Source organism: Rhea pennata, chromosome 2 (assembly GCF_028389875.1).
Source record: "Rhea pennata isolate bPtePen1 chromosome 2, bPtePen1.pri, whole genome shotgun sequence".
Taxonomy (NCBI): Eukaryota; Metazoa; Chordata; class Aves; order Rheiformes; family Rheidae; genus Rhea; species Rhea pennata.
The window spans coordinates 144,753,965-144,777,271 of NC_084664.1; the positions used below are offsets into that span (position 1 = coordinate 144,753,965).

A 23,307-nucleotide genomic window follows, 5' to 3' on the forward strand; every position below is an offset into this window, starting at 1 on the left:
CTATAGTTGCCTGGGTCCTCCTTCTTGCCCTTCTTGAACACTAGAGTGACACTGGCTTTCTTCCAGTCCTCAGGCACCTCTCCAGTTCTCCAGGACCTTTCAAAGATGATGGAGAGCGGCCTGGCAACAACATCCACCAGCTCCCTCAGTACCCATGGGTGCATCCCATCTGTGCCCATGGATTTGTGGATGTCTAGCCTGCCCAGAAGGTCTCTAATCCCATCCTCCTCAACCAAAGGAAAGTCTTCCCTTCTCTGGACTTTCTCCCTCACATCCAGGCTGCAGGATTCCTGGGGGCTGCCCTTAGCAGTGAAGACTGAAGCCAAGAAGGCATTCAGTAACTCTGCCTTTTCTGTATCCCTTGTCACCAGGACCCCTGCCCCATTCAGTAGCGGGCCCACATTTTCCCTAGTCCTCCTCTTGCTGCTGATGTATTTGAAGAAGCTCTTCCTGTTGTCCTTGACATCCCTTGCCAGACTCCATTCCAGTTGGGCCTTAGCCTTCCTCGCCGCATCTCTGCATACTCTGACTGCATTCTTGTATTTCTCCCAAGTAGCCTGTCCCCTCTTCCACATTCTGTGTATTTTCTTCTTCTGTCTGAATTTGGCCAGGAGCTCCTTGCTCACCCATGCAGGTCTCCTGCCCCTTCTGCTGCACTTCTTACACATAGGGATGCAACGCTCTTGAGCTTGGAGGAAATGATGCTTGAATACTAGCCAGCTCTCCTGGACCCCCCTTCCCTCTAGGGCCTTAACCCATGAGATTCCACCAATTAGGTCTCTGAAGAGCCCAAAGTCCACTCTCCTGAGGTCCAGGGTTGCAATCCTGCTTGTTGCCTTAATTCTTCCCTGCCGGATCCTGAACTCCACCATCTCGTGGTCACTGTCCCAACCTTCACATCTCTAACCAGTCCCTCTCTGTTGGTAAGGACAAGGTCCAGCAGGACACACTTCCTCGTAGGCTCCCCCACCATTTGTGACAAGAAGTTATCATCTATGCATTGCAGGAGCCTCCTGGACTGTCTGTGCCTTGCTGTGTAGTTCTTCCAGCAGATGTCAGGGTGGTTGAAGTCCCCCATGAGAACCAGGGCTTGAGGCTACTTCCAGCTGTCTATAGAAGACTTCATCAACTTTCTCTTCCTGGTCAGGTGGCCTGTAGTAGACACCCACAACAGTGTCCCCCATGTTGGCCTGCCCTTTGATATTTACCCATAAGCACTTGACTGCCTCCTCCTCCTCCTCCCCTAGGCAGAGCTCGATGCATTCCAGTTACTCTCTCACATAAAGAGAAACTCCACCACCTCACCTTCCTGGCCTGTCTTTCCTAAAAAGCACATAGCCATCCATGGCAGCATTCCAGTCATGGGAGCTATCCCACCATGTCTCTGTGACTGCAATGAGATCACAGCCCTGCAACCGCACAAAGATCTCCAGCTCCTGTTTGTTCCCCAAGCTGCGTGCATTGGTGTACAGGCATTTCAAAGAGGTGGTCATGCCTGCAGGTTTCCCAGGAAGGGTGTACAGGGGTTGCCCATAGCCATGTCCCGAATGCACATCCCCAGTTGCATACACCCGTTGGAGGCCCCCCAACCCGAGTTGTGTTTTGTCATCTACCCTGTCTCTATGACACCCCTCTTCCCCCCTCCTACCTAGTTTAAAGCCCTCTTTTCTAGGCTGGCCAACCTGTTGGCAAAGGCAAATGTGCCCCACTTGGTGAGGTGAATCCCATCTCTCCCCACTGGTTGTTGGTCTTCAAACCATGTTCCATGGTCATAGAATCCAAAACCCTGTTGCCAGCACCAGCAGCGTAGCCAGCAAATGCTGAGTATTGTCAGGGAGCAGCAAGGCACAGGGGTTGGGGCTCTTGCTGAGACCTCCCCACAGCGGGTCTGAGAGCCTCTTCCCACCACCACCAAGGGAGAGGGACTGCCCACAGCTGCCCTGACTCTGAACTGGCCCTGAGCCCCAGCAACCAAACCTCCAGGAGGGGGAACAATCTCAGGTCCCTTACTCATATAACCTTTGCTGATTTTCATATTTTTTATTTAAAAGGTGCATTTTTTTCTCATCGTTTTAACCCAGAGAATAATTTATTTCCTTCAGTATGACGAAGATTTAAACTCAATTTATAAAAGCCACAGTCAGAGAGGCAATTGGTGAACAGTTTCTGGCAGTCTGAGATCATTCTGATGACTAAAACCTGATGCGCCTTTTCCCCTGGACATGTCTTCCCACGCCCTGTCCTGTGCTTGTGCAGCCATGTGGTCAGCTGGATCCAGTAGGAAAATAATCACTTCTCTTATGGGTTAATGCTGACCAAGGGCACCCCCAAAGCATGCGGGAAAGGTGGCAAGCAGCTGCTTCATCCCAAGTCAGCAGGATTGACTGGAGTATTTCATGAAACTGAAATCCTGAAAGTAATAGGTTGTGATAAATAGGACAGACTAGACGACGGTTTGTTCTGGTCATGAACTATAAGAAAAAAAAACAATAAAAATGTTTTGAAAGAAGCATTGTCAATATTATTTCTCTGCAATGAGAGAACTTGAAAAGTTCATACCTCAGCAGCTCCTAAGCTCAAGGAATGTTTTAGGTACCTGTAGAAAGACTTTACTGACTTTGGTGCAAGTTAAAACACCTCCGCAAGGAGAGAAATATTGCCATTTGTACAGGGGAGAAAACAACATAATATGTTCTGCAGGGGTATGTTTGGAACCTGAACTCTAATAAAAACTTAAAGGAAGACGCTATGATTCCAGTGATCACACAGGTGACACAGGAGAGACGAACGTGAGGTGCTTGTGCAACCCTGCACGGAGGGCTGGGAACCGACATACAGTCTGTGGCACGTGGCTGCTGTGTGAAGAGTTCTGGTGTGTAGGAGCAAAGGGGAGGCAGATCTGCAAGCAAGAAGTCGTAGGAACACCTGGTGTCAGGGGAGGAGGTGAAGAAGCTGCAGCAAGTCCTAGAAAGAGCAGGGGGTGAAAGAACGGTGCACAAAGCCTCCGAGAGCACAGAGCAGAGGAAACGGAGGGATACAAAGAGCTTCTCTGACCTGCTCTCTCCTCTGCATCTTTCCAAAGCCTTTAAGCCTGGCTAAAGGTGTAAGTGTATCATCTTCCAGATTAGCAAGGTGATTACAATGTACTATTAATAGTATGGCAGTATTCTGAAAGCCCAGTCAAGGATCATGAACTGTGAAATGCTGTGTAAAATGACAATCCATATTCACAGGCCACATATTTAAGAGTATGTAATGAAAAAAACGCACTGGGCAACTAGGACTTCAGGTGCTTTTAGATTTCTTGTCAATATCTTACATATTCTGGGTTATGGTTAGAGAGGAACAAAAACTTATAGCTCATATGCCACCTGCAGAATCTGACTGTTATGAATAAAACATGTTTAAATAAAATAAAATAAATGCATTTTAATAAAATATAATAATTCAATGAAATACATTTACCAGTCCCACACAGAACACACACGCTTCTGATTCTGCTTTTGCAAATTCAGAAACCCAACCTTCAACATTTTCAAAAAATAATAATAATAAAGAGAGCTCCAGTGTTGCAAACTGCCATATGAGGAAAGGTGATTCACATAGACTGAAGTCTGTGTTCATATTTTACCCTTTTCATAGACAAATCCTATTACCAAGCAGGTTATACCTGTCTTTCTCAGGCCCATAAAGGATATTTTTTTCCTCTCCAATTTGGCTAATAGCAAAAAAAAGATAACAAAACAAACAAAGATTAAGAGGCAATTTGCTCTGCGGTGCATAGCCAGGTTAATAAAGAGAACTCCTGCTGGTAGCCTGTTCTTAGTGAGTAATGCACTTCATTTAGCTCAATTTTCTTCAACCAAGAAAATTACCATGTTTATTAGTGCTTGCCATCCACTAGTTGCAACACATCAACCAACCCAGCAGATGCATCTTGGAGAGGCTAAGCCCTATCAGAGGATGAAATCTCAGCACCCTGGAGAAACACACTCAATATCAACCAACTGCAAAGACACCAGAATATCCTTATTTAGAGTAGGAACACGAGGGACTCATGGTACTAATTCCAAATGACTTGAGAGAAAGTAAAACAAGGCCAACGCTGAGCACTTCTGAAAGACCCCTGTTCAAATATAGCTACAAGAATATTTTATACAGAGACTAGTATCTTTCTCTAGATGTTTCCAGCTAATCACTACAGAAGTTAAAATTGCAAACAGGTGGATTGCATCTTGTACATAATTCTTGCCAGAAAGACTTTAAAGTATGAAAAAATCAAAATATTTTTCTTGGCACAAATATCCCACCTCCTTAGGTCTTTCAGAGCTTGTCACTTTTAGTGCCTGAATTTGAATTTCTGTATTGGATAAATTGAGAACCTGTAAATTAAATAGAAAGGTTCTGGTGTACAGCCTGTGCCAAAATGGATGAAACTTGCAGGAATCATACCTGAGATGTATTTTCCTACAGGTTTAAATTACATCTGTACTGCAGGATGCAGTTACACATGCTATTTAATGCAGCTCGCTTTGCAGGACAATCAGGTAGGTTGCCTGAAGTTAAAAAAGTAGAAAATTTCAAAGTTTGTCCTTGAGGGTTAAATGAAGCAAATAAAAGGACAGGAATGTCATTGTGCAGATTGAAATGTCATTTAGTTTTTTTTTTTTTTTTTTCTTTTCCTTTTAGTATTTTAAATTAAGCTTCAGTTATATATCTATTTCTGAGTGTAGAAATTGGAAAAAAAATCTTTTTTTAGAATCTATAAGAAAACAAGAGAATAGTTTTTCATACTCTCTTGCTGATTTACTTCTTTAATTATGAGCATTTTGTATAAATCCTTTGCTGATCTAACATTTTTAAAATAAAAAGATCTTTTTTTGTAAAGGAAGAAATTATAAGCTACTAAAAATATTCCCTGTGCTATTATTTGTTGAATCAATTGCTGAGAAACAGGCAAAGCAACGAGTACTGACAGATACACTGTGTGTGGTATAATTTCACTAAACAGTTGTAAATATATCAGTGTCTTTCTTGATAAAGCTGATAGGCATGTAAATCTAAGAAATAATGATTTACTATTATAATTTATTAAAGGAAAACTGATTATTACTTTATAAATTGTGTAAGTATTCATGCATATAATTAATCTTGTCTCACACTTTTTATTACTATCTTCTATATCCAGTTATTTACTCCTTTTCCAAATCTTAGCTATTTGAGATTAAAAAATCCCACAAGAAAAGCATCCTGCAAGAGGTGTGTTGGAGGATATTGATGTGAGTGCTTGCAAGAAGGAAATCAGAGTCAGAAAACAGCGACAGGTAGTGAGCGCTATGAGGACCAGATGAGAAGTCGGAGGAGTGTGGCACCCCAGCCTCGTTTAGTGACCGGCACAAATGGTACCCTGGAGATCCGTGATGAGACAGTCTGTTGCCTGCAGGGAACCTGCTTACTTTGTTGCAGAACTAGAAATGAGTGTGATAGAGGCAGCTCAGAGTGAGTATTATCTGCAGATAATAAACGGATGGTCTTAGGGGAGAGGCAGCTGAAAGTCCTCGTGGAGGGCCGGATTCTTGCTCTCTCCCGCCAAGTTTCTTTGTGATATATTATGAAAGCCACATGAAAGTAATTCTCGCACAGGCAGCTATATTACAATTTACCACTAATGAAGATAGGACCACAGCTAAATCGCTTGCCCCTAGCTAATTTGAATTTAGTGGCACAGGTAGCAAAGGAGGTGGCATCAACTTCAGTATATTGTAACCATCTTCCAGGGTTCCTAGCAGTGGAGCAACTTTAGTTGCCGCCTAAGCTGAATCTATGCAATCATGTCTTTATTTTCACCCTTGCTAGCTGGATTAAAGCTTACTGAGGTACATTTGAGCTAAAAACATTCTTATACAGCTCAAGCCTCTGTCCGCTGAGTACTCACCTCCTCCCACAGAGTGTGACAAATATTATTCCCATTCTCTGAAAAAGAAAGTACTGGAGCCAGTAATCTGTAAACTCTTTAAAATTGGCTTTTGGAGCAATGAATCAGGCTAGGTAAAGAGAGCTAGGAAATTGAGCAGCCTTCTTAGTCATCACACAATGAGGACTCTTTCCAGATCTTCCTTCTTGGCAAAAAAAAAAAAAATAAAAAAAATACAGGGTGTGGGGCCTGCAGTATTAAAGACTGTAAAGACTGTTTATTTTCTTTTATTTTACCACCTACTGCACATCATTACTAAATGACATGATTGTTCAACGTTTTTGTTCATCTGATTGTAATACCAAAGTGGTAACGAATCCATCATTTCTGCCTTTTCTGAGTTTTGCCATTTTGTACCCTTTCTACCGGACTGTGGGATCAAACAGAATCTACAGTCTTCCCAGCTGCTTTTTCTGATTTTATATCATTGGTGTATTTCACTCTCTACCCTCCCCGTACTGTGAGATCCAAGTTACATTTCCCCATAAACAAAATGGCCAAAGTTTTCCTTTTCTCAGACAAAAAGTTTCCATTGCACGTGAGCAAATCACTGACTTTCTAAAATCACTGTTAGCATTTAGTGTTAAAAAGCGTAGACTAAGGAGAGAGAAAATAACAACCTTCAAACATCTCAAAATAAAATAAAAAAAAAACTATATGTTTTCAACTATACATTTTTTCCCTCATATTCACAGTGGATAGGACAAATTGCATCAGAAAAGATTTCTGTTAGATAACAAGCAGAAATTCTAAGAGTGAAGATAATGAAGTACTGGGATAAATTCTTTGAGGAGATTATGAAATATCTATCACTAGACATATTTAAGAACAGATTAGACGAGAATCTGTAAGGAACGGCACAGGTACACCTTATCCTGCTGTAAGGTGTGGGAAATAGGATTATATGACGTCTCACAGTTCTCTGTAGTCCTACACTTCTGTGCTTTTTATGCTTTTTATGAAATCAGATGTCAAATGAAAACATCCATTGAAAATTAAGTTTTTGAAATTTATAACATTTTATTACAACTTTTTTTAATTCACTATGGAAAATATTATTGTGTTTTCATTTTATTTTCATTTCATTTCACTTTAGCTGTGATTTAGTGCTCATTAATAAATACGGAGAATGCAAAGTTTAAAGAAGGATTTGTTCTCCATGTTAGTCAATTCTATACAGCCCTGGATCATACTCTGATGAACATATTCTTTTCCTTAGTCATAAAATACGGTATGCTTAAGTAAATGATTAGGAGTTTGTATGTGTTTGAACATAACAGGCATATATATATGTTAAAAACTAACTTTAAAAATTCCTAGTAAGAGGCAGATGCCCCACATAGAGGAGATTTAATAATTTTTATGTAAGAAAGCCCTAAATGGTACAACAGCACCAGGCACATGAATAAGGAAGACAATCTTATAGCAGTTTTCTTTCCTATAATGTTATACTTGTTCTAAAGTAGTTAGTTTCAAAGTTGCTGTATTTTTTAAAATCACAGTAAATATCCAGTGCAATTAAACTTCTTTGTATCACTAGTTACATTAAAGAAAGGTGATTTTAAAAGTTAATTGATGCTTTCTACACTCATCCTAATTTCTTTGCAGTAGTCCATGCTGCAAAATTAGTAATTAAAAGAAAATATATTAACATTTTAATCTGGTAATTTAGGCAGAGTCTGTGTGTTCAACATTGAGACTGACTTCTCCTTAGAGAGTACTATGGAGAAGATTAGAGGAGCCGTGGCCTGTTGTGATTGAATGACCAAGAGGATTTTCAAAGAAGCTGCTGTGACAAACCTTTGAGCTGAGCAGGGGGAACCACATGCAGCCCAGATAATTAGCCTTCAGACTGCGCTGCGTGAAGAGGTTGGTTCTGAGTTCAGTGCCACTGGATAACTGAAAAGACAACGGCGTCCTTGAAGGTTGTTGCTTCTATATCCATTTTCCTATATGAATAAAAAACAAGAGAGCTGAGAAATGATCTCTACTTTTTACTTCCAGAACACTTGTTTAGGGCCAAAACCAACTTACAAAGACTGAACTAAGGGGAAGTCATCAATTGCAATGGCTGGCTTTGCTTACACACTGCCTATATGAAGCTTATTGATGCTTATGGCTTATCCTTGCTTGTACATACAACCAAAGTTACTTACACAAGTACAAGTCACCTTATCATTATATTTACATTAATCAAATAGCTAAGAAAATAGATAGTAGAATGAAAGTAACATCACTTTAAATTCAAATTCCATGGTGAAGCATAATGCTATCCTAAAACAGAATGAAAATAAAAACATATTTTATCCACTCTTAAAAAGTTACAAAGACAAGTTAACTTACTGCCATCATTCCAAAACATATGCCACAAATAGGGAAAGACATATTTTTACTGGATCACTGAAAGATCTATTTCTTCAGACACTTTCCCACTAGAAAAGAAGAAGAGATAGTGGGGCAGAGGAAGATAAAAGATATGCATGTTTCAAGAGTATTACTGAAAATTAAAGTTGAATTCAGAGCTTTCTGAAATTTCTAAGGACCTAAACCATCAACAGACTTGCTGACAGTTTAAATAACTACAGTTTGATAACTACAGTTTCTAGACTGTAAAATTTTATATATACATAAATATATATATATACATGTTAGAAACTCATTTCACATTGGTAGCACCTGAACTACTGAGACTTTGATAGTAGCTGATGTGGTGTCCCCTCTACCAGTAAAATTACTCATTCACTTCCCCCCTTTACATATTTCAAGTTTATTTGCTGAAAAGGGCTTCCTGTGCTGTCACATCCATTCTCTACATTCCCTACAACACTTTTCATGAACTTAGCAAATAATTTCTTAAAATCTGTTACGGTTGTTTCAACTGCTGCTCATATTAGAAGGCTGTCTAAAACCTCATCTTTGAAGTCTTAGAAATTTTCTTATGATCATTAATTCAAATTAATTCATGATATTTCTATTTACATTTGTTCCTCCTAAAATTCTATTCTTCATCTCAAATCGCTCTTTTCCCTCCCTGGTCCTCTACCCAGTTTTGAATTTGCAGTCATCAATCCAACTGGCTCTCAGTCTGCTTTGCTGGTTCTCTAGAGATCTGTCTCTCAGAAGACAGGTTCTCAACAGCCTTGATCATTCTGATGATAGACCTTCTCTGTGCTGTTTCCTATGTGAATTCACGTTTTGAGTGTAGCTGGTCAGAACAAGTCTCACCGTTGACTTGTATCCTCATATTAATATTTCCTTTACTTTACTGAGGACACATCTCAGAGACATTCTAGGGTTACATATATGCCACATTACGGTATGGCTCATAGGCATCCTGCTGTTGATTAAAGCCCTTGAATATTTCTCCTTCTGTTATCTGCAGTTTATGATCCCCTCATTCTCAGAAGAAATTCTTACAGTTTGTTCTTAAATGCATGACTGCATTATGTACCCATTAAGTTTGCCCTCATTTCTATTATTCAGTCCAAATAATTCCATTTTTTCCAATATAGAAATCAGTCCTACTGTAAAGTCCTGCTTTATAATCTTCCTAATTCTATGTCCTATCAAATGTCATTACCACACTACTACATTTGGTACCAAGGTCATTAATGAAAATATTAAAATACACTTTTAAATCTTCATAGGCTTCCTGTGAGGTAAGGAGAAGCGCAGGCTCATTTAGCAGGCAATTCAGAGCAAGAACTTAGCTCAGTCTTTCTGAACCTCTGCTCAGAAAAGCTTATCTCCTTCCTTTGGCTATAAAGAGAGCATGAGAAAAATTCGTTAGCCTTTCTGAATACCTCTGTTCCTCCCCCTCATAGATGACAAACGTTATTTTCCCTTACAGAACCGTGAGGTTCCCCAGTTGTCTAGGGTGTGTGATCTTGGCCTTGGAATGAAGGGATAGACACAGGGTTCGAGTCTCCGAACTATATCCACACCAGGATTATCACAGCATATTTGGCATGTGTCTGAATCAAGACCTTTCACTGAAGCCTAGAACTACATTCTGCAATCACACTGAAATCTTTTTCATCTATACCACCATGTTTTATGGACAGTTTTATAGCTATGCATTGTCATGTCCTTCTGCAAACTGATTATTTGGATGAGGAGTTTTACATAATTTATTAAAGACTGCAAATTATTTGTTCAAAACACAGGTTGTAAATATGATCATAAATCATAACGTTAGTGCTCAATAAAAGCATTAAAATCTCTACTGCAAGATGAAGAATTTTATTTGTAGGATCACAGGCAGACTTTTATTAAGTGCTGCAGAAAGAAGAATTGTAACTGAATTCAGTAAAAAGTGTTACGGATTTTTTCAGATAGCAGCATACATTTATGAAATATATTTTCTCACAGTTGAAATATAGGAGTTTATAAAACATATTTTGATAGAGCTAATCTGAAGTTTGCCACGTGGAAAAACTGCACACATAGTGAAAGAAGCTCCTCTGAATACAGAAAGAAGAGCAAAAGAGGAAAGCATCTTGGTCAGCAGGATGCTTTCAGACCCAGTAGAGGATGCAGAGCCGGACCTCAAATCCCACCGAGTCCTGCATGCACTGCAAGCCAGGTGCACGGCACTGGAGTCACCTAATCATGGTAAAGCAGCACTTAGCATGAGAGATGGAGTGCCATTTGAATAAGTTTCATTTGCTGAGACAAGTTAAAGTGCAGCTCCACACTGAGTACATGGATTATACACACCTTCAAGTAAGCCGTTTGCAACATGCAGCCTCTTCCATTTCCACTAGCCATAGAAAACCTAAGGTAAGCATTTATTTAGTAGAAAATAATAGAGGAGGAGATAATGCAAACCAAGTGGAAAGCAGGGCAAGTAAAATCAATTTCTCATCAACTATAGAGCATACAACTTTAATCAGATTCACGTAGCTTCAAAGCAGTACCAAGAAGCGAAATGTTTCTAGCTGCATCAGCCTATACAGTAACAATAAAGCAACAAATCTGTAATAGAGGAGACTTAATTTTGTGTTGGAAAGGCTATGAACTAACAAGAAAATGTCACACATATTTTGGCTTATCCCATAAGGATAGAAGAAGGAGCCTTTGACAGGACATTTGTGATAATTTCATTTTATTATAAAATAGTTAATGACCTGAATAAATATAGCAAAAAGTTAGAGTAAGAATTATTTGAAATTCTTTGCATAGAAACTGAAAGACTAATTGTGACATGATAGCTCAAAACAAGAAAGGATTTAATTGCTTCACAGATGGTCAGAGAAAAGGGAATAGGTAAAAGAAATTGTGATGAGATTGCAAAGTATATCAGAGTTGTCTGATTAATCTCTGGTTGGGGGAGTTTTAAGAAGTAAAAAAACAGAGAAAGCTTAAACTAGAGGAATGCTAAGCACATACTTCCAGATTTCTGCTGTTTCTTCTCCTAATGGTTTATCTTTATTTTCTCCAATACTTTATTTTTGATGGATTTTCACATCCTTAACTTACACTTCCTTAGGCACTGTGATATGTGTTGTGTCTCATAAAAGCTATGCTGCTCAAAAAGCTGCACGCATCCCTTTCCCACACTCTCCTCTTTTAATTACAGCTCCTTCTGTTAGGATCACTGAAGCAGTTTTAAGTCCTGAGGGGATATAGTGCTTTTTCAAAGATCACCAAGCAGTGTTTTTCACTTCTTCCCTATCAAGGGTGCTGTCATATTGCTTTTCTTTTCTTACTTTTAGGGAGGTTTTCTCAAGAAGTTTGACATTTCAAGCCCACTTCACTCTTGCTTTGCTGCTTTTCTCATTGTAACATCTACATCCTATGATATCTGGGACAGAAAGTCAAAAATCTTTAAGAAAGGAAAAACAATTCTCCTCTCTACTTGATGTATGGTGCAAAAATGGCAGAGTTTTCACAGCTGGGGCAGCAGTTGTGACCAGCATGGAGGGACCATGACGTACCCCACGTGGGTCAGAGTGGGGCCAGCTGGCTCTGACACCGCTGTGAGCACCCATCACCTGCCAAAGCCACAGCCACATAAGGGAGGCACCACAAAAAGGATCGTGGTGGCAGGGGACCCATGCTGGGGCGAGGACACCCTGAGGAACTGCAGCTGTGGGTGACACACCAGGGCATGGACACTCCAGAGGTGCCACTGCCAGGCCCAGACAGAGCCCTGGATGCCATGGGGCCACTTCTGGCAGGATCAAACTGAGTTTCACACTTTCCACCACAAGGTCTCTCCCCAGCATAATAGATTTTCATATTTTCTTTATACTTCTACTCACGCTGATTCCTTTGTTTCAAAAGTCTCTTTATAATTCCATGATTACTGTGCAATGCAGCCAATGATCATCATCCTTTTTAGCAGGATCAGTCTGGGGCAAACATCCTCTCAGACAGTTTTGGGTGCTCCATTCACATACGTCTTTGCACTCATAGTCTTATCTTATCAGCTGTTGCTATCAAGCTAATTTTGCCAGTGGTGGGTCCTGTGAGCTCTTCTACAGATCAGCAAACTAGTTGCTTAGCATCATGATCAAGATCTGATGCTTCAGTTATGCCATTGCACAGTAACATTTTAATCTTATTTAGGATAGCAGCAAGAACTGCTAGCCAGTTATATGTGTGTGAAGCTTTATTACCACTACATAATGTGGTCATAAATTAGTTTTTATGCATATTAACAATTTTGATTTTCATAACCTTATACTTCATAAAAAGGAACCACAATTCAGTTTTACAGAAACCATAATTTTTGTTTAATTTCTGATACATTTCCAAATCAGAATTATTTTATGGAGCTACAGATCTTTTTCTGATTCTCTAAGGCAAAAAATCATGCTAAGAAACACTTCCCAAATCTTACATCCAAATGTAGTACATTCACATCTGGACTCCACATCTGGAATTGGGCACATGCTCTTTACCTCATGTTCTTGTCTCCACATAGAAGTAGTCCAAACGCATGGCCGAGCTGCCAGCTGCTTGGGTCTCCTAAACATCTGATTTACAAAATCGTAGATATTAGATACATGCACATCACCACATGATAATAACCACATTTTCTTGCTTAGAACAGAAGAGCATACCTTTTCTCTCAGCCAATATGTATGTTAAGCTCTAGGCCTTACAAAGCTAAACTAGGACTTGGTGAGAATCACAAGGAGGAAGTTACTAGTGAAGTAGGCAGTAGGCATGGGGCATCCTGACTGCGTCTTCATAAATATCATGTAGGCTGCTGCACATAGCCAGCAATGATCAATTGATATAAGCAGAAAGTAACAGCAGACAAATTACAGTTATCTCATTTACTATTTATCGTAAATAATATTGTATTGTGAATGTATTGTATTTACAAATAAGCAATAAAAATTACAGTAAATTTACAAAAGAGATGCAGTCTTAATGTCTGACTTCTGCTCATATTGTAGCGCCGTTTTCTTCCATTGCTTTCCAGTATATCAAGCTTTTGGTTTTTTTTCCTTTTGCTTTAATTAGCACACAGAAGGCACCACCTCAAGCTTTCCTAACAAATGAGTATGCCAATGGCCAACTTCAAGAGATCGTCAGAAAAATGCGGGAGAGAACAACTGTCTACAAAGAAAAGCTGAAAGATCCAGTGCTGTCCTCGCCTGAAGGCAGTCCGACAGCTTGTAAGTGGTTTTAGAATGCAAGAAGTAGCTGTTCATTTGATGAATGTAAAGATGAAAATTCTTTGATGAGAAAAAATATGCTGGAATAAAATTTTCAGATAAGTATAGCATAGGATGTCAGATGCTCATCCACTGAAATAAATCACTTTGTGCCTGTGGAAGTCAATTTTTCCATAACAGGCTACAGTAAAGCAGCTCTGTAGGTAAAACTCCCTTTGAACCTCTTCAAGAATTTCAGAGCGAAATTTGGGACAATGTCTAGAACCATCCCTGTCAAATAGTCACTTATATTTGCTTCTAAGACACATATGTGTTTTTTAGCAATATAGATTCATCCCCATGAATCTGTATACCTAGGCACTATTTTAAATTATATAAAATGACTCAGAGATTAGATTTGTTGTATAAAAGTAAATAAAGTTTAATCTATGGCAGTAATCTCCCAGACACACTGAGTCCATGATTTGGATAGTGTAAATTCATCTGAAATTAATTAAACATATCTTTGACAACATATGAAATATCAAACAACATGTGATGTTCTTCCTCTTTAGAGGAAATTTGATTTTTTTTCCTTTTCACAAGAGATTGAACGTGGGGATTTTATACTCTACTATTTTTTCAGAAGCAGCCTGTCATTTACCTGAATTTTAATAAGCTAGAAAAAATAGTCCTTAAAGTATGATAAACTGTACCAACTGATAAAGAAATTCCATTTTTGTAAATTATTTTGCTAATTTACCTATTTTGCCCCCTCTGTAGAACTTGTGATCTTTATTTTCTAAATCATTATAGGCACAATTTTCCAATTTATGGCTAAGACTGTGTATCCTACTCAGAGGTAAAGCCACGAAAATAAATTGGAGCAATGTGTAGACAAAGTTATCCAGCACAAAGTTGGAAAAACTGGTCTCAAAGGAGTAACACGCGACTGTTACAAGCCTACAAACTTACAAAACCACACGCTTCCTATTAGTTTTACTTACAACTGGCATGTAAGAAGAAATGCCCAGGCACATTAATGAATGCTGGTTACCTTGCGGCTTGTCAGTCTTCTACGGCATTGGTCGTGTGTACTGTCTAAGGAAATACACTAATATAAGTATATATATTTCACTGTGGAGCATGAAGTGCCGTGTTAGTGACAGCAGATGTGCGTGATTATATCAGTGGTGATTTTATTCTCTAATCTGTTTTCTAATGCATTTCGTATTATAATGAATTTTAGTTGCAGTCACTGCCAAATGTTTTACTAGCATTTTTAGCCTGCTGAGGCTCTTGCATGTGTTGAAACTGGGCATAGTAACTGAGCCATTTTTAAAACGTTACCTTTTGTGACTTTCTTATGTTGTTAGCACCATCAAAAAAGAAGCCTCCACCTCCACCAAAAGAAGAAAAGAAAGAAGAAAAGAAAGATGAAGCAGAAGCAAAGCCAGAGGAGGATCATTACTGTGACATGCTGTGCTGTAAATTCAAAAAACCTCCACTGAAAAAATACAAGGCATATCTGCAGCTACCAGACAGCATAGACTCATACACAGGTAAATTAAAAGCCATGCAATAGCATGTGCTAAAGGAGTAATGAAATGACTTATCACTACACAGTACCTGCAAGCCCCCTTAGACCCACGTGCTGGTGTGCAACACAGAGGGAAACAGAGACTCTGCCTAAAAGAACATTCGGTCCAAACCATCAAAGCTAACATGAAAGCTAACAGTAGTCGTAAAGGCACAGAAATCTGTATGAGCAATTTCTCCAGTGCCCCGAAGCTGGTAGGTAAAATGATCACAATTAAAACCCTGAAGTCTTCTGATGCTTGAGCTGCAATTTGTCCCATTTGTAAGTGCCGAATAATCCGTCTGACACTTCTAGCATGCACCTGCAGTCCTTCCAAGCAACGCAAACAGTGTGAAAAATGGGGTTCCTTCCAATGGGTTAAATTCTGTATTCACTCATAAATCCTTCCTTTTTCCCTTTTGCAAACTCTGTGTATGACTCTCAGACCCAACATATATCACTTTAGGAGCCTGTGCCATTAAAAGAGGGAGAATGATAGGTTGCTCTGGACAGAAAAGTTCCCAGGCATTGCTCTAGACTAGTTATGTCTAAAAGAATGAGAAAAGGTTCTGATTTCATGCCTGACGATTCACTGTTTTGTCTTCCAGATCGTCGTTATGTAGCCTGGCTCATGATTGTGACAATCGCCTACAACTGGAACTGCTGGTTTATTCCCCTGCGCTTTGTGTTTCCGTATCAAACCCCAAGTAATATGATATATTGGCTTGTCATAGACATCATTTGTGATATCTGCTACCTGTGTGACCTGCTGGTTTTCCAGCCCCGAGTGCAATTTTTAAAAGGTGGAGATATAATAGTAAGTATTGGAAGTAGGGTTTCCACAGGTAGTAGTTGGGATTTGAAGTGCATTATAAAAATTCCTTAAACTCCTCGATACATTCTTGCCTACCATGTCACATCCATGTAAATTTTTATTTATCAAAGTATATCTATATTCTTCTTCACTGACCTCTCACGATTCTGTTTTGGAAGAAGGAAAGTGTCTATATTCTGCATGAGTCTTGCAAATCTAGACACAAAAGTCCAAAAGTCCTTAAAAAAGAAAAAGATTTAACAATAAGAGATGAGAGCAATCAGAACAGACATAGAACTCTCTCAGCAGGAATACGTTGATGCAGCTTCACTGAAATCAGGGGTTATATGAATACATACTCATACACATCTCTATACGTTAGTATACATGTCTGAAGTTTGTAGTCTTCCATTCATTTTGTAGAGAAATTGTAGCTGAAGACAGGACATATTCCACCAGGGCTGGGCCAGAGATGAATGTTTTCTTATAGATTGTGAGATCTGTGTTTTTTTGCCAAAATCAGAGAAAATCCCTGTAATTTCAAGATACTTAAAAACCATTTATTTGAGACATTTTATTTTGTGATACATTCATTTTTAATTTTACTAACATTTTTGTTATATTTTTATATAATAACACAAAATCAAATTCTAATCAAGTGTCTAAAAAAGTTCAAAGCTTTTCCTTAGCATATCACAAGGGCATCTAGAACATTGACTTTTCTTTAGAAAATTCCTAACCTTTGCTTCTTTAAAGTCTAGTGAAGAAAACCTAATGTGCAAAAAAATGAGTGTAGGTAATTTCAATATGACAGTACTGTGCCCAACAGACAGAAGATTCAAAATTATATATTCTCAGGGGTAATTTGGAACTAGCTTTAGTTCAGTGCTTTCAATGAAATGTTTTACACAGTATGAATACCTTTACACAGGGATCTCCAACAGGACTATATAAATGTAGTTCTTGTAGATATTAAAATGCAGTGCAGTATAATGTATTTTTTCCCTGCCAAACCATTCAGTAACTGACAATCTTGCCTAAATCTCACAAAAGTCAAGGTTTATGAACAAGGTTAAAAGTCTGACATAGGAAATTTATTTTTTTATTTCACTTGAAGCTATTTGTAAGATTCATAGATTTTAGTGCTTGAAGAGATCATCTGCAGCCTGATCTCCCACATTTATTTTAATACTTAAAATGATAACAATGAAAAGTTGGCCTGGAAATATCCTTATGATTTTAAAGCTATTTTTATAGTGTCCCTGGTATAAACACGGTAAGTATAGTAATAGATACATTTCTTTCTATACTTGTGATTAGCCTTTCTTATTAAGGTACTCGCATCAGTTCCCATGGAGAGCAATTTCCAAATAAATAGCTAATCATTTCTAATGAATGCAGTGTTGATTATTAAAATGCTAATGATAGCACATTCATTTAGCTTCCAGTGAGCTAATTTTGTACAGCACAATCAGAAATATTCTTAGTGTTTTTCCTGGAACCACTGAAGTCAAAAGGAGTTTTTGACCCTGAAGAGGAAGGATGCTGGGTCAAGCACCAACCTGTAGGGGGATCTCAAGAGTGAAGGGAAGATTTGTGGGAAAGTGCAACATACTCTAGTAGACCAGACAGGCTTGGAAAAAAACATACAAACCCCAAACCTTGTTTTTACAAGCAGATTTCATACAGGCTGGTCTTATATAGACTAGTCTAATAGAAAGCGTTACTTCTTCCTACAGGTATTTCTCCATTCATGCTTTTAGACCATTATTAATATAACTGTTATCATCCCCATTATCAGAAGAGTGCTGTTATTGCACATTAGCAGCCCTCATTGCTGACATATTGTTCTTAACTATGCTTTTCTCTCCTTTCATTGTTGCTGTAGTCAGACAAAGTGGAAATGAAGAAATTCTATCACAGCTCCATGAAGTTTCGGGTAAGTAGATTCCGTGTTATTGTAGTCATATTTCACTGCTTTGCGTTCGGGCCGTGGGGTTCCACACGGTTCTTCCATTCACCAAAATCATTCTTGATTTAAGAAAGGCACCAGAAGGCATATGACATGTCAATTCTCACCAGCTGAAGCTACTGTTGCCATCTTCATAAACGGTGTTTAGTTATAAAATAGAATAATTTTAAACACAACTGTAAATATTAATTTTAAGCAATAATTGTTGGGTAAAATAGTTGGATAAATTATTTAAATTCTTGATGCATTTCTTGCAGAGTGAGATCATCCCCATATGCACTGAAAGGTAACAGCACAGTTTGTCAGAGATTCATTAAACAAAATTAACAATTTAAAAAATAGATGATAATTCTGTTTGGTGAACTCTAGGAAGTACATTGAGGCAATGAACATGTCATTGCTCACACAGGTAAATAAAAAAAATCAAACTAAGTTTTTGATGCTCATTGCACTATATAAAAACAAAGATGCATTTCTTTTAGGAAAATTGCTCATTTTATTCCTAAATACTGTTTTTGCCGACAGAGGACAGGCACTCTACTGAAGTTCTGGTAACCATACATCTCTGTGACACAGAGCCCGCATCTTTTAAACTATGATCTTTGCCCCGCCTTCTGTGCATACTCTTGCACTTGTCTTTTTTCAGATAAAATTTGTCTATATGTGATTGACTGCTTGCATGCTTGAAGTTAAGCTATGCAAAAGTGCTGTCAGGAATCGAAGCCCAAGCAAACAGCTACAGGCAAATGAGCTGGAGAGAGAGTCAAGCTCAGATCAAGAGGATTAAGTAGATGTATCTGCTTTTATTTTAGGTTTCCTCTTGCAATATGTTTAGTACTCTTGATTTCTACAGAAACTAATGGGACTTAAGTGTTCTTACTAGACAAGATATAGATATAATTTGGGAATCTGTCATATAATTAAGTACTGATTAGCAGTAACTGATATTAAAACACTTCTGACTAAATTTTGCCTCCCCTTAGACATATGTCTGAAAGAGGTCATAAGAAGATTTTTGTTGTTGTTGTTGATTTTTTTTGTCTTGTTTTACAGAGTTTGGGTATTAACTGGGTCTTATCTGCATAGAATCAAAGAGTAGTGTTGCAGGCTTGGTTGCTGCCAACATGAGTTGTGTCTATCAGGGTATAGGCATTTCTGATGACAGTGAGGTAAAGCCTTCAGTTCCACATCCCTCTTTCATTCCCAAATCATGTCAGCAACAACAAATCAAGATGTTTCAGGATATGAAATGTTAAAAGGCAAAGCCAAGTTTCCTACAGCTTTCCTTCTGTCCACAGTGTTCCTGGAAAGAATAGCGTAGGCAGATAAAAAAAGAAAAAAAGTAATCACATGATTACTGGACTGCTAGAAGATGCTGCAAATGTTAGTGATATGGACAGGAGAAGCATCCAAATGTGGGGAAAAAAAAAGACAACATATTTTTTAAAAAAAGGTTCCATGAGACTATGATGTATGCACTACTATTGTATGCACTACATGGCTGGTGCAGGTTGGAAGCAAGGAGTCTAATTTGTCATGTTTCCCTAGATTGCTTCAGGGAACCTGGCTTTAAAAGCCATATGACTACTAAGAAGCGCTTGTGGAGTGCTTTCCCCACCTCCACTCAGCAGCCATACACATACCAGAGCACATTTTCGTCTCGACAGAACCATAACTGAAAGAACAATGCAATAATAGTCAAATATCTGAGATACTCTTAATAAGAATCCCCATGAAATAGATAAAAATCTCAGACAAAAGGGAATTAAAGTAGAACAGAGCAAAGCTGTTGACGTTTTCAAAGAGATAATCTTGCCTGCCAGTACCTTGAAAATTACGGGCATAGCATGCTGACTGTTCAGTGTTGATGCTCAATCGTGATTCAATCTAAGTGGGTTTCTGACAGCAAGTAACAGCATTATGATTTTTGTGAAGTTTAAATTGACTTGTGCTCTTCAACAGCTTGATGTGATATCAGTATTGCCGTTTGAAATTTTATACATCTTCTTTGGATTTAACCCAGCATTTAGAGCAAATAGGATGTTAAAGGTAAGATCTGTGTTTGTGATGGATGGCTAACCACACATAAATGCTTTTAAAATCGAGTGGAAATTTGTTTATAATATATAGGATTAAGGAATTCTGAAGTTGAAAATTATGTTTTAAAATTTTGAAGGTCTAAGCTACAACATCAGTAAGTAAACTATAAACAAGTATCAGATATAGTCCAGGTAGTTTAAGTCCTTTTTCTATATTTGTCTTCTGATTTTATTTTCCTTGTATTTTAAAAAGATATTTTGTGATTAAGACTGTTATACTTCCACGACATAAATTAATTTAATCTTAAATTACCTATTTAATTTTCAAAGATCAAAAACATTAATTTAAAACTAGTTAAGATCACTAAGTAATGCCAATATATTTTGCCCTTCTATTTCCCCTTCTGCCCCCCTTCACCTTCTGTCAGCATAACCCCTTCTGGTGACATTAAGCACCTCGATGGCAGCTGCTTAAAAGTAAAGGAGGGAATTGTAAGGACAATATAAACTGTGCACACTATATTTAATAAGCCCAAACCCACTTTTGTTGTTGAATCCAAGGACAGGCAATAGAGTGTGCAACCGAGGGGCTGTGCAGGGGAAGGACAACAGCTCTCTCCCTCCATTCCTCGCTACCTTGCAGGCTGCTCTGTGGCTAAATACGTTCCCCGCATGCAACCACGGTCTCTAGCTGAATTCTCCAGGATACAGTAGGCTCCACTTCATTACTTTGCACAGGTTAAAAGCTAAACGCTATCAAGCATCCATGTATTTTTGTTCTTTCTTCTTTTGAAAAACTGCCTCTGCATGAATCACTTGCAAAATAAAGTGTGTGAACATCCAAAGCACTTACTGATAGGAATGTGTAACAATGAGAGAGTCTGTTTTATTTACCAACCATTTAAGAAATTATGCTCAATATAGAACAATATGTTGCTGAGTCACATAAAGAACTGACTTTCAGCTAAGGATGAAGGGAGGAACAAGAATTCTGAGAATAAGATGACGATAGTTTTCAGTTCAGCTTTCAACAAAACTCCAAACTTCCACAAATCAGAACCAAAGCAGTATGAGAAAATGAAAAGTGAAGCAGAACTCAGTATGAGGCAAGCAGACATGTACGGCACAGAAACAAAGAAAAGGCACATGGGAATATTAAGAGCTAACACTACAAGTAAAATAGAAATTATTAATGGGAGAGATTCAGTACAGCAGCAAGTGTTACTACATGACACAGTCTAATATGTGGTTGCCGATAAATGTCACTAACTAGAGAATTACTGGAATTGTAGAATGAGAAAAAAGGGATTTTTATCTGTGTAATTTTCTCTGAAAAAATTGCCCACACAAATATATACATTTAAGGAAGCAAAGTCATTCATCAGCAGCAGTCTGACTGAAAGAGGAGGGTTATCTCCATAATCAGCTTAATGGGTCAATCAACACCCAAAAAATATTTATTTAAATTTTCATCTTTGCTTTGCAGTCTACCTTTAATGTTTAAAGAAAATCAGACTGCTGAAAAATTCTTTGCTTTCAAAATGTATATGTGAACTAGTGTCAGGACTATTAGAAAAATCTCTTTAGCAAAGAATCGTGGTTGGATTACTTTCATTTGTTTTCCATTCAGCATAACACATTCTTTGAGTTTAATGATCGGTTGGAAGCTGTCCTGGATAAAGCATACATCTACAGGTATGTGCTCAGTAAACCCCTGCGGCGTCCAAAGCTTGGCACAGAATGTCTTTCACTCGATCCATTGAGTTGTCAGTCAAACATTGGACTGAATATGATAAACCTTTAACTGATCTTTTTTGATTTTTTTAAAAAATATCTCTTTGTCTTTATTGTAATCTTGCGAATAATAAATGTGACATCTCACTCATCTATGAAATCCTGTTCAGTTCAGTTGGCCTGTTTGAGCATAAAGGCTACTTTCAGGTTATATCAAATTGAGAATACTGTCAAATTTAACTAATCAAAAGTATCAGACAGAAGTTTCTTTAATGAAGAAGAGATAAATGACAGTTTCTTAAAGTTGTTCACTGCAGTGCCAAATCATTGTCAACTCTGGTTTGTCCTATGCAATACTTATTTGTCCCCTGTTCCAGTTCAAAGGCATGTATTGCTCCTGCGTGCTGCTGCAACAGCAACAGGAATCTGTGCTTTATCACCTTATTCTGTTCCAGATATTATTGCACTTAACTTGCAGACTTGGGATTTATATGCTGCAAATGAAACAGTTTATAAGATTTAGAAACTGTAGTTAAATTTGTAAAGGAAAAAATCTAGTTTGTATTTTCTGATACTTGCTAATAAAACAAAACTTAGAAGTTTGAATTTCATCTAAAGTGTTTCTGATTTGCTAACCTCCACAAACATTATTTTTATGTTGCCATCTCCTTTCACTTATTTAAGATTTTTCTCTCTTGTTGTTACAAGAACAAGTTTCTTTGTAATTTCCACAACATGGGGAAATTGCTTTTTATTTCTAAATCACTGGCTTACTATTTTCTCCAATTTCTAATCTCATTAAAAAGAATGAGTTTTCTTCTTTGTTTCACTTATACTTTGTAATTTCTTCCTAATTACTCTTTCTTATTTTTATTTTTTTAATCCTATTTAGCAATAGTATCATGGATTGGATAACACCATATGGCATAGGTGCCTAGGGTGTAATAAATCTAGTTTTAGTATTGCAGATAGCAAAATGGATACAGAAAAGGTAAGTGACTTGTACTTAGAGTAAATAAAAGCTAGGTCTTTAAACACACTCCAGCAATTGTTTACCCATTTAATTCCATGTGGCCAATCATAAAAAATAATTCTCTTCTGTTGCTTAATCTTGTGGTGCTTAAGTTCCCAACAAACAGCTTGGTTTTAGCTGGTTGATATGAAGCTGTTTGAACTCCTGCCTGATGTTTCTAAGGGAACTTTAGTTCAAGTACAGGACCCAGAAGGCATGAAATAGGTTCTCAGTTAAGCATTCTCCAGTGTAGTGTGACAGCAAGCCTGAGCCCACACAGATATACTCACAACATATTGAGATTCTCTTTTATAAAGAGGCAACTGGAGAACAAAGCATTTGCTTTCATATACCTATGATTATCCAATTACCATGGACATGGATTTTGAACCCATGAATCTTTTATTCTGAGTCAATACTCCGAAAACTAGCTTGTGACTTATTTACTCTTCTTATTTATGCTATTTATCTCTCATCTGTGATTATATTACTCAACTTTCTCCTCTTTTTGTTTCAAAAAATGGAAAAAAATACTTAGGTGTCTGAGTTTAAAGGCAATTCATCCTATCT

General features: G+C 38.0%; 1 protein-coding gene across 1 annotated transcript in view; it reads left to right on the top strand.

Annotated features, from left to right (window-relative positions):
- CNGB3 (cyclic nucleotide gated channel subunit beta 3) overlaps nt 1-23,307 on the top strand; it is a 69,651-nt gene that overhangs the window by 20,494 nt on the left and 25,850 nt on the right. The window contains exons 4-10 of the mRNA XM_062568369.1: nt 1,776-1,788; nt 13,461-13,608; nt 14,964-15,149; nt 15,775-15,983; nt 17,869-17,919; nt 19,915-20,001; nt 21,622-21,686. Of these exons, the coding sequence (XP_062424353.1) occupies nt 1,776-1,788; nt 13,461-13,608; nt 14,964-15,149; nt 15,775-15,983; nt 17,869-17,919; nt 19,915-20,001; nt 21,622-21,686 (759 nt within the window). The remainder of the gene's footprint in view (nt 1-1,775; nt 1,789-13,460; nt 13,609-14,963; nt 15,150-15,774; nt 15,984-17,868; nt 17,920-19,914; nt 20,002-21,621; nt 21,687-23,307) is intronic.